This window comes from Cebus imitator, unplaced genomic scaffold (genome assembly GCF_001604975.1).
Source record: "Cebus imitator isolate Cc_AM_T3 unplaced genomic scaffold, Cebus_imitator-1.0 Scaffold497, whole genome shotgun sequence".
In the NCBI taxonomy this organism is placed as follows: domain Eukaryota; kingdom Metazoa; phylum Chordata; class Mammalia; order Primates; family Cebidae; genus Cebus; species Cebus imitator.
The window spans coordinates 1,651,477-1,664,031 of NW_016107812.1; the positions used below are offsets into that span (position 1 = coordinate 1,651,477).

Sequence of the window (12,555 nt, forward strand, 5' to 3'; positions counted from 1 at the left end):
TAGATGGAGTCTTGCTCTGTCACCCAGGCTGGAGTGCAGTGGCACAATCTTGGCTCACTGCAGCCTCCGCTTCCTGAGTCAAGCAATTCTCCTGCCTCAGCCTCCCGAGTAGCTGGGACTATGGGTGTGTACCACCACACCCGGCTAATTTTTGTATTTTTAGTAGAGAAGGGGTTTCACCATGTTTGCCAGGCTCGTTTCAAACTCCTGATCTCAAGTGGTCCACCTACCTCAGCCTCTTAAAGTGCTGGGATTACAGGTGTGAGCCATGGCACCCAGCCAATTAATTTCAAAATCACATGACTTATTGCTGTTGTATAGGCATATAGCCAACTTTTATGTATTGAGCCTGTATCCTGTGACCTTGCTACATTCACTAGTTAATTCTAGGAACTTTCTTAGATTTCTTGGTATTTTCTTCATAAACAATTGTGTCATGTTAATCTTTTCGTTGGCATCCTCAGTTTCCTTCTTACTCTCTCTATAATAAAGGACAATTTTATTTATTTATTTCCAATCTGTATGCTGTTAACTACAAATTTTATGTCTTCTTTTTTTTTTTTTTTGAGACGGAGTCTTGCTCTGTCACCAGGCTGGAGTGCAGTGGCACAATCTTGGCTCACTGCAAACTCCGCCTCCTGGTTTCAAGCTATTCCCCTGCCTCAGCCTCCCAAGTAGCTAGGACTACAGGCATGTGCCACCACACCCAGCTAATTTTTGTATTTTTAGTAGAGACAGGGTTTGACCATGTTAACCAGGGTGGTCTCAATCTCTTGACCTCATGATCCACCTGCCTTGGCCTCCCAATATTTCTTTAATAGATGTAGAATTATCAGTTAAGTTTATCTGTTCTTGAATGAGTTTGGTAATTTATGTCTTCCAAGGAATGCACCCTTTTCATCTAACTTATCAAATTTGAGAGCATAGAGTAGTCTTTTCATATTTGTGAGCTCAGTAATGATAACTTCTTTTCATATCTGATATTTGTCATGTGTGTCTTCTTGTTCTTGCTTTGACATAAGTTTTCAGTACCTAGGGCGTGGTTGCTGGATTATATGGTAAGACTGTTTAGATTTATAAGAAGCTGCCAAACTGTCTTCTGAAGTGACTTTTCATTCCCACCAGCAGTGAATAAGAGTTTCTATTGCTCCACATTCTCTCCAGCATTTGGTGGTCAGTTTTTTGGATTTTATCTATTCTAATAGGTGTGTAGTGGTGTCTTATTTTTGTCTGGATTTGCAATTCCTTAATGACATATTGTATTAAACATGCTTTATATGCTCATTTACCACCTGTGTATGTTCATGATTAGGTCTTTTGTCCCACAGAGCAGCTGCTACTTAGAGCAGTTACCTTTTTAGTCCACAAAGTTTTAATGTGTCTTCTCTTCTGGGTACCTGTATACCCTTGCACAGAATCCACCTGACACTGTCAAACAGCATTGCTTACTTCTTCCTTTGTGTCCACATTGTAATCTGTGTTCTTTTATCCTAGCTTCTTTGACTTCCAGTTGCATTTGCATATGTAGCTTTCCTTCCATCTGCAGTGCTGAATACTTCTTGGGGGCAGGACTCTTATTTCATTCATTTTTATATTCCTGGCACCAAGAGGTCAGTAACTGTATTGCAGATATAGAGTGATCAGTTGAACTTGTTTGCCTGACTGTCCTGCCTTTAGTACTGAAGGTCCAATGTCTGAGAACCCTTGTATAGATGGTTTCTAGGATAGATGAAAACTTTAAAAAGAGGTTATCCTAGTTGTCAAATGTTGAATGAAAGATGACTGATTTAATGCACATTGATGGATGTTTTCAATACAATTTTTGTTTTCTCACAAAGTTTAATGTAAATAATGCACATCCTAAGCAGCTATTTTTCCACAAACCTAGTAAAATAACTTGAGATTGGATGACAATATTGTATTTCAGGGACCATTGTCATTCATGGATGTGTTTGTGGATTTTACCTGGGAGGAGTGGCAGCTGCTAGACCCAGCTCAGAAGTGCCTGTACAGGAGTGTGATGTTGGAGAACTATAGCAACCTGGTATCCCTAGGTAAGTGCTGCCTCCCTGAGCAGGAGTGTGCTCAATCTCCAGGCTTTTCTCCTTGGTTGCTGAAAACTGGAGGCCTTCTGTAAAATACTTAGTGATTTTGGACTTAGATTTTAAGGCCAGATTTTCTTAGTTCCCCATTGGGCAGTATGCAAGTTGAATGGTCTTTACTTTGCTAAATTGCAAAAAGGCAGCTTCATCATGCTATCTCCAAACCAAATCTTCCCCATTCTTCAGAATCCCGGAATGCCAAGCTATTTGTTCCAGGTTGTCTGTGATTTTCTATTTATAGGGTATCAACACACCAAACCTGACATCATCTTCAAGCTGGAACAAGGAGAAGAGCTGTGTATGGTACCAGCCCCAATTCCAAATCAGTGCTGTCCAAGTGAGTGATGGAGACAAATATTTTCCTCTTTATTCAGAATTAGCATGAATTCTAATGTGATGTGCTCCTCGTTTGTTCTTTCCCTCACGTATACGCATGCACTCTTATTTTTTTTTTTTTTTAATTTTGAAACAGAATCTTGCCCTGTTGCCCAGGCTGGAGTGCAGTGGTGCAATCTTAGCTTACTGCAACCTCTGCCTCCTGGGTTCAAGCAGTTCTGTGTCAGCCTCCTGAGTAGCTGGGAACAGTTGTGTGCTACCACATTCAGCTAATTTTTGTATTTTTAGTAGAGACGGGGTTTTGCCATGTTGGGCAGGCTAGTCTCAAACTCCTGACCTCAGGTGATCTGCCTGCCTCAGCCTCCCAAAGCTGGGATTACAGGCGTCAGCCACCATGCCCGGCCTTACCATGTACTCTTTTTTTATGTTTTTTTTTTAGACAGAGTCTCACACTGTCACCCAGGCTGGAGTACAGTGGTTTGATCTCTGCTCACTGCAACCTCTGTCTTCCAGGTTCAAGCAATTCTTCTGCCTCAGCCTCCCGAGTAGCTGGGACTACAGGCGCATGCCACCATGCCCAGCTAATTTTTGTATTTTTAGTAGAGACAGGTGACTCACTTCACCATGTGAGTCAGGCTGGTCTTGGGCTCCTGACCTTGTGATCCACCTGCTTCAGCCTCCCAAAGTGCTGGGATTTCAGGCGGGAGCCACCATGTGGTGCCTGGCACCATGTACTTTTAATCTTATTGTTGGCATCTTTATTTTCCTCCTTACTCTGTCTTGGTGATAGACTCATTTCATTACGCATTTTAGCAAGCCTTTCCTCTTTCCCTCACTTGATGTGACTTTTATGCCCCTTCTCTTTTCTTTCCGTATTTTGAAAATTACATTTAAATTTCTTTTGTCTTTTTTTTTTTTTTTGAGACAGAGTTTTTCTTTGTTTCCTGGAGCCAGGCTGGAGTGCAATGGTGCGATCTTGGCTCACTGCAACCTCCGCCTCCCGGATGCAATCAGCTCTCCTGCCTCAGTGTCCCAAGTAGCTGGGACTACAGGTGCATGCCACCACACCCAGCAAATTTTTGTATTTTTACTAGAGATGGGTTTCACCATGTTGGCCAGGATGGTCTCGATTTCTTAACCTCATGATCTGCCCGCCTGTGCCACCCAAAGTGCTGGGATTACAGGTGTGAGCCACTGCGCCCGGCCCTACGTTTAAATTTCTTACACATAAAGTCAACAACCACAGTCTCATCTTCCTTCTTTCTGAAACCTGTTAGTAGATGCTACCCCTTTTGTGCTTCTCTATGCTAATGGCTTTAACATTATCACTCTGGACCTTCTGAGCACATTCCTTTGTCATTTGTTAGTGTCAATGACCCTGTAGTGACCCGAATTGATCCTGCTCTTGTGCTGCGTGACCAAGCACTTTTTCCCTTCATGTTCTACTGGGCTTCTCTTGCTTTTTTGAATCCAAGAGGTCTTTATTCTTCATTTCCTTCATATAGTGTAACTTTTAAGACATATATTAGCCGAGTGTGGTGGTGTGCACCTGTAGTCCCAGCTCCTTGGGCAGCTGAGGCAGGAGGATTGCTTGAGCCCAGGAGTTTGATGCTGCGGTGAACTATTGTGCCACTACACTCCGGCCTAGGGGACAGTGAGATGTCATTTCAAAACAAAAAGACTTCTGAGTCCATTTGCGTTGCTATAATAAAATACTACAGACTGATGTAATAAAGCCCAGAAATTTATTTCTCACAGTTTTGGAGGCTGGGAAGTCCAAAGCCAAGGTGCTAGCAGGTTTGGTGTCTGGTGAGGGCCTGGTCTGTTCTCCAAGATGATGCCTTGTCGCTGCATCCTCTGGAGGTGAGGAACACTGTGGAACAGAAAGAGGGGCAAAAAAGGCCTAAGATAGTTCCCTCAAGCCCTTTTAGAAGCCGCTAATCCATTCATGAGGACATGACTTGATTGCCTCCTCTTAACGCCACCGCAATGGGGATTAAGTTTCAACATGAGTTTTAGAGGGGACGTATTCAAACCTTAACAACTTCCATTCTGAAAATGTAAATTCTTTTTTTCCTCTACTGGTAATTGATAGCCACATTGATCTTTTATCTGCCCTTTGGTCCTGGTTTTGATTGATTCACTGGCATCTGCCTTGTGCCACTCCCTGGCCTCATTTTCAGAAACTAGAATCATCTCTTCCACTGCTCCGTAGCCACCTTCTTACCACCTTCTTTTCATCCTTCTTCTCTTTGTTTATCCTACTGTTCTTTTGATTTTAAGGTTTTTCTTTTTCCTAACACTGGGGAAAGTCAGCTTGAATTTCCTTTCTGTGCCAGGCTCCCTTACTAGTTTTGGTACAGTCTTAGCATTTTGGTCCTTTAAAAAGAGGCCTTTTAAAGCCCTCATCTTCTCAATTCCCACTCAAAATAAGGCCAGTATTATCATGTCTGGATTGTTGTACTTAGCTAACTTTATTCATTTTACTCTTTTTATACAAATTCATCTTCAGTGTTACTGTCAGACATGTTCCCCCATTCTATTACTAGCATGACAGCGTAAATCGGCAGTTAGTCCTTGTATTACTTGGATTGCTTCAGCTGCAGTTGTTGGTCAATCTCAGACCAACTAATTGAAGCAGAAGTGATTTATTACTACACATCACAAGAAGTCCTGAAGTGGGGCAGCTCCAGTATCAACGAAGGGATTGACTCACTCAATCACCAAGGGCCCATATAGGTATGTTGGCATTTTCGTTAGGCTCTCTACCCTAATGGTCCTCAGATGGCTACTGCATTTCATCTTTCTAGATGCCTGTGGATATACCAGTGGCCAAGGAAATAAAAAGGGCTGTTTCTTCACATACGACTCTGTCAAACAGGGAAACTCATCCAAGGAAGTCCCAAGCAGACTGATCATGTTCAACAGGCTAAATTTTTGTCACATGCCCGTCTGAGGAAGGCTCTGGAAAAGGAAATGGGACTATCTCTGCTGGCTCAGATAAATTATGCTTTACTTTTAGAAGCGGGGCTGGGGATGGAAATGGGTCCCCACTTCCCTGACTGAAGCACATCACCTTAAGGATGGGGGTAGAAAAAAATCAGGTTACTGCCAGCCAGGAACAGGGCAGAAGAACCACCGGATAAGCAGCACTGTCTGCCTTCACTTTCCGTGGCCAGGCAGCACCCGTCACACCCATCTTCCCAGCCATCAGTCTTCAAATATTTGCTGCAACCAATATGTTTATTCTTGTGCTACATTAATGCAAGTATAGGATCCTGTTCTCATTCAGACCTGGGAGTAGTTCTTTATAGCCTGTAGACCTATAATTAAAAATAAATTAAACACATCTAGCCATCCACATGTAGAGGGATAAGACAAGCATTGGGTCCCCCAGTTCCAGAAGAACAGCAGCAGTGAACACCACATGGTAGCTACTGATTTTGTCAGGATTTCTTTCCGTGGCAGTGAAATAAGCTACCTGGTGAAGCTTTGTTTCTCCAGGCCTAATCCTTTTCCATTATCATCTGTGACTAAACTCAATATGGTCACTGGGGAGACTGCTACTGTCTGAGTCCATTTGTGTTGCCAAGTTGAGAGCATGACTTAATCGCCTCCTCTGAATGCCACCAAAATGGGGATTAAGTTTCCCCATGAGTTTTAGAGGGGACACATTCAAACCTTAACAGCTTCCATTCTGCTTTTCTGTAGCTTCAGAATCTCAGTTCTCTTGGTGTATATTTGGGTTCCCAGTGATTTCCTTTGGACCACAGCCAGGAATCATATTTAATATGGTCTTGAATCATCTTTAAATACTATTCAAGCTTAAGAATTCCTGGGCCAGGTGCAGTGGCTCATATCTGTGATCCCAGCACTTTGGGAGGCCAACGTGGGAGGATCACTTGAGGCCAGGAGCTTAAGACCAGCTTTGGCAACATAGAGAGACCCCGTCTCTACCAAAAATTTTTTAAAATTAGCTGGGCATGATGGCTTTTGCCAGTAGTCCCAGCTACTTGGGATGCTGAGGTGGGAGGATCACTTGAGTCTAGGAGGTTGAGGATACATTGAGCGATGACTGCACCCCTGCACTCGAATCTGGGTGACAGAGAGGGACCCCTTCTCTTAAAAAAAAAAAAAAAGCCATCTCTCATGGGGAGAAATGCCAGATATAGGTGAAGGGGAGGAAGGCAGAAAATCACGCTGCCATGTGTGTACCTATGCAACAATCTTGCATGTTCTTCACATGTACGCCAAAACCTAAAATGCAATTTTAAAAAAAGGTAAAATAAATAAATAACTTGAAAAATAAAAAAGCCACCAGGCACGGTGGCTCACGCCTGTAATCCCAGCACTTTGGAGGCCGAGGTGGGCGGATCACAAGGTCAAGAGATCGAGACCATCTTGGCCAACATGGTGAAACCCCATCTCTACTAAAAATACAAAAATTAGCCGGGTGTAGTGGCATGTGCCTGTGGTCCCAGCTACTTGGGAGGCTGAGGCGGAAGAATCGCTTGAACCCAGGAGGCAGAGGTTGCAGTGAGCCGAGATTGCGCCACTGCACTCCAGCCTGGCGACAGAGCAAGACTTTCTCCAAAAGAAGCCTGTCTTTTAGTTACTGGGTTTGGTATTCCCTGATTTTTTGAATTCTTTGAACTCTACCTTGAGGTGTCAAGCATAGTCTTATTTTTGCCATTATTGTTAACAAAGAGCATGCTCTGGAGAAGATACATTAGATTTCAAATGATGAATGCAGAGATACAGGAACTAAGCAAAGAGAAGGATGGGTGTGGTACCAGCAACAGAAGGAAGGGAAGGATAAAGTATAGGATTCGATAGTAAGGGCGGTCTCAGTATCCATCCTTACTGTCAAATCCTATACAAGGATTGCAAGTCTACAGAAAAAAAAACAGTGACAGACAAACACAGGAGCAAATCTGATTCTAGGTCACAGAGTAATTACTCACTGGCCTATTATCATTTGTTGGGGACAGTTTTTACAATAGGACCGTTTGGTAGTATCACTCCCTGTCAAGCCATTGTGAAGGCTGAAAGTGCTCATTTGTATCTGTCAGTGCATTAATGAAAGATACTGCCCTAGTGGGGAATTAAAATTTGGGGAAATATAATTTGATGGTTGCATATAAAATGAATAAGATGGATCAGATTTTTTTTTCTTTTTTCTTTTTTTGAGACGGAGTCTTAAACTCTTGCCTGGGCTGGAGTGTAATGGCGTGATCTCAGCTCACTGCAACCTCTGCCTCCTGGGTTCACGTGATTCCCCTGCCTCAGCCTCCCGAGTAGCTGGGATTATAGGTGCACACCACCACACCCAGCTAATTTTTTTGCATTGTTTAGTAGAGATGGAATTTCATTATCTTGGCCAGACTGGTCTCGAATTCCTGACCTTGTGATTCGCCCGCCTTGGCCTCCCAAAGTGCTGGGATTACAGGCTTGAGTCACCGTGCCCGGCTGATGGATCAGATTTAATAGGAAAACTACCTGCAGTTTTTCACAGTAAACCTGGAGTGAGATGTTAAGATCCTGTGATCTGCTGTCTCTGAGCCTGACTTGCTGCTGCTTTCTTTTAATATCCTTTTCTTTCATTAACCTGGTTAGTATGTTATTTTGGGGCATCTGTTTTCTACTCAACCTCCAGATATTTCCTGTTGTGACAAAGAACTTCATCCTTTGTCTTATTTCCTATCTATTTTGTATCTTTCACTTTGCATTTTTGTGTTCAGACAGCTTTTGACTATCCTGTGCACTCTCTTTCCAATGCCTGCTAAAGACAACACCATCAGTCTCTTTTTAACTCTTGTGGCAGTTGCCTCCATATTTCTAAATAACCAGCTTATTCTGCTACACCTTGGCTTTCTCCCTTAATGACTACTTGGTATAGAAAGGTGATTTACTTCCTTCACTCTCTTCCCTCCATAACCTTCCCACCATATACATACTCCTAATGTAGGCATGTCTCTTGCCATGTTCCCATGCCTCCATCATTCTGATATATTAATTTGATATTTTTGGTTAGATTTGTTTTCAGTTTATATGTTGGTTCTGACTGTAATTTCTGTTTGCAGGTAAATCATGCAAGTATACAACGATTAATTTTTGTTTATAAATTTGTATTTTTTCTGTAAATTTTTTGCTTGTTTAATTTTGTTATCATTAATGTTTTCATCATATATTTAACTCTAGATGTTCCTTTCAGGGTCTGAGTATTTTTGGCTGGTAATCTCAGCCAAATTATTAATTGTATTCCTTTTATCTTCTTGGTGATATTGACTGCTAAGTTTTTCTGGCTTGCTTCAGAGTAGCCTAGTTTTTCTTAAGGCCTGCTGTGTAATTTTTATCCCAGGACCTCTTTTTAAATTTCATTTTCTGTATCCCCTGTCATTTCTTTTCTTGGAGCAACTCAAGAGAGCTTCCTGGGAAAAGGTACATGTGTGATATAAACATTGAGACTTGTGCATCTGTAAGTGTTTTGACTTTGTTCCTCATTGCTCTTTTTTCTTTCCTCTGGTTTTCCTAATGAGAAGTCTAATGCCATTCTAATTTTTGTTACATTGTAGGAAGCTTGTTTTTGTTTTTGTTTTGATTTATCTGAATGGTTTTAAGAACTGCTTCTTGTCCTGTTAAGGAATGATGTTCCTTCAGTTTATTTTTATCTATGTCTAGGTATTGAGATGTTATTCCCAGGAGGACTGGGAAGTAATCTGCAGTGTTCTATAGAAATCTGCCATTTCTCTAGAAGTTAGCACAGTGTTTGGCACATAGTATGTATTTAATAATTATTTTTTGAATAAATCTAATGTTCATAGATCCCTTATGACATCTTTATATTATGTTCATTGTTCTTTGTGCCTATTTTGCCTTTTTTATCCAATTTGCAAAACTTTTAAACTTCCTATCTTCAGTTTGGTGTTTATTTGTTTCAGTGCCTAGTAGTCTGAGTGTTTTTACACCTGAGAATTTACCTATATTCAGATCTGATACCTGAAACTAAAAAACCTCATGATATGGCATTTCATAGGCAACTTTCTACTATAACACAATCATGTTATTATTTATAACATATGACTAATTGTTCTCATTTCTAGACAAAGTCTGGAAAATTGATGATCTTATGGAATGGCATCAGGAAAATCAAGGCAAGCTGAGAAGTATGGCCAAAAGCTTTGAATGCACTGCATTTGGAAAACTATGTCTTCTTAGTACAAGTTATCTTTCGAGACAAAAACCTCATACGTGTGGCACACATGGAAAGAATTTGAAATATATAGATTTCACTAGTAATTATGCTCGAAAGAATCCTAACGGGATTCAGGTACATGGGGAATCATTCCTCCATTCTAAACATGAGCAAACTATTATTGGAATAAAATACTGTGAAAGTAATCAATCTGGAAAAACTGTCAATAAGAAATCACAACTTACGTTACAGCAAATGTATATGGGAGAAAAACTCTTTGGATGCAGCTATTGTGAGAAAGCCTTCAGCAGCAAGTCATACCTTGTAGTGCATCAGAGAACTCATGCAGAAGAGAAACCCTATGGGTGCAATGAATGTGGGAAAGACTTCAGTAGTAAATCATACCTCTTTGTACATCAGAGAATTCATACAGGAGAGAAACTACATGAATGCAGTGAATGTGGAAAAAAATTCAGTTTCAATTCAGAACTTGTTATACATCGGAGAATTCACACAGGTGAGAATCCCTATAAGTGCTATGAATGTGGTAAAGTCTTCAGTAGGAAAGACCAGCTTGTTTCACACCAGAAAACTCATTCAGGACAGAAACCGTATGTGTGTAATGAATGTGGAAAAGCTTTTGGTTTAAAATCACAGCTCATTATACATGAAAGAATTCATACAGGAGAGAAACCATATGAATGCAGCGAATGTCAGAAAGCCTTTAATACAAAGTCAAACCTTATGGTACATCAGAGAATGCATACAGGGGAGAAACCCTATGTTTGTAGTGATTGTGGAAAAGCCTTTACATTCAGTTCACAGCTCATTGTACATCAGGGGATTCACACAGGAGTAAAGCCCTATGGGTGTATTCAGTGTGGGAAGGCATTCAGTTTGAAATCACAGCTCATTGTACATCAGAGAAGTCACACAGGAATGAAACCTTATGTATGCAATGAATGTGGCAAAGCCTTCAGGAGCAAGTCATACCTTATTACACATCTAAGAACTCACACAGGAGAAAAACTCCATGAATGCAATGATTGTGGAAAAACCTTTAGTTTTAAGTCACAGCTCATTACACATCAAAGGATTCATACAGGAGAGAACCCCTATGAATGCCATGAATGTGGGAAAGTCTTCAGTCGGAAATACCAGCTTATTTCACACCAGAGAACTCATGCAGGGGAGAAGCCTTATGAATGCATTGAATGTGGAAAAGCTTTTGGTTTAAAATCACAGCTTATTATACACCAGAGAACTCATACAGGGGAGAAACCATTTGAATGTAGTGAGTGTCAGAAAGCCTTTAATACAAAGTCAAACCTGATTGTACATCAGAGAACTCATACAGGAGAAAAACCCTACAGTTGTAATGAATGTGCAAAAGCCTTTACGTTCAAGTCACAGCTCATTGTACATCAAGGAGTGCACACTGGAGTAAAACCCTATGGATGCAGTCAGTGTGAAAAAAACTTTAGTTTGAAGTCCCAGCTCATTGTACATCAGAGAAGTCACACAGGAGTAAAACCATATGGATGCAGTGAGTGTGGGAAAGCCTTCAGGAGCAAGTCATACCTTATTATACATATGCGAACTCATACAGGAGAGAAACCACATGAGTGCAGTGAATGCGGGAAATCCTTTAGTTTCAATTCACAACTCATTGTGCATCAGAGAATTCACACAGGAGAAAATCCCTATGAATGCAGTGAATGTGGGAAAGCCTTTAATAGGAAAGACCAGCTGATTTCACATCAACGAACTCATGCAGGGGAAAAGCCTTACGGGTGCAGTGAATGTGGGAAAGCTTTTAGCAGCAAGTCATACCTCATTATACACATGAGAACTCATTCAGGTGAGAAACCATATGAATGTAATGAATGTGGGAAAGCCTTCATTTGGAAGTCACTACTCATTGTACATGAGCGAACTCATGCAGTGGTGAACCCTTATAAATGCAGTCAGTGTGAGAAGTCCTTCAGTGGGAAATTACGGCTTCTGGTACACCAGAGAATGCACACAAGAGAGAAACCATATGAATGCAATGAATGTGGAAAAGCCTTCATTAGGAATTCTCAGCTCACTGTGCATCAGAGAACTCATTCAGGAGAGAAACCCTATGGGTGCAATGAATGTGGGAAAACATTCTCTCAAAAATCAATTCTCAGTGCACATCAGAGGACACATACAGGAGAGAAGCCCTGTAAGTGCACTGAATGTGGGAAAGCCTTTTGTTGGAAGTCACAGCTGATTATGCATCAGAGAATTCATATAAATGACAAACATTGATGATAGTATGAAACTCTGAAAAGTGAATTCACAAGAGATACCAACAAAAGCATATATAAAGAGAAACTCTATAAGTGGAGTCATCTTGTTATCCTCCAGAAAACTCATACTGAATAGAAACTTTGTGAATACACTGCATATGGAAAGGCATCCACAGAAAGCTGTTCTTTACATGAAAAAAGATAGTAGAAAATACACAGGAAAACTATGAATTTAACTCCTCTGAAAATCTTCAGCAGCAAATCATCTTTTTTTAAAAAAAGTTCATACAGATGAGGAACCATGTTAAATGAATGTTGTAAAGTTGTTTTATTAATATAAGATTCACAAAGAGGAAACTTCATAAACCAAAGAAATACAGAATAGTCTTCTTTGAAGTTCATAGTATACAGGCTTTTAGTGAAAGAAATTATTGAGCTAATGAATGGCAGAATTAACAAAATTACAAACATTTTACATATCGGAAGCTTATACCTTGAAGGAACCATGTTATAAAGGAAGTTTTAAATCTAGAAATGACAAATCCCTGGGGGAGAAAAAAATATATATATAGGAATGAACACCTATGAATATATCAAGCCACAGCTGGACTGTTAAACTCACTTTGTATCGGAAGCTTCATTCTAA

General features: G+C 40.7%; 1 protein-coding gene across 3 annotated transcripts in view; it reads left to right on the plus strand.

Moving 5' to 3' along the window:
- The window catches only part of LOC108292649 (zinc finger protein 268), a 22,709-nt gene extending 10,154 nt beyond the window's left edge, over positions 1–12,555 (plus strand). For all 3 annotated transcript variants that reach the window (XM_017513645.2, XM_017513646.2, XM_017513647.2), the window contains exons 4-6: positions 1,928–2,054; positions 2,344–2,439; positions 9,542–12,555. In XM_017513645.2, the coding sequence (XP_017369134.1) occupies positions 1,928–2,054; positions 2,344–2,439; positions 9,542–11,928 (2,610 nt within the window). In that variant the 3' untranslated portion in view covers positions 11,929–12,555. The remainder of the gene's footprint in view (positions 1–1,927; positions 2,055–2,343; positions 2,440–9,541) is intronic.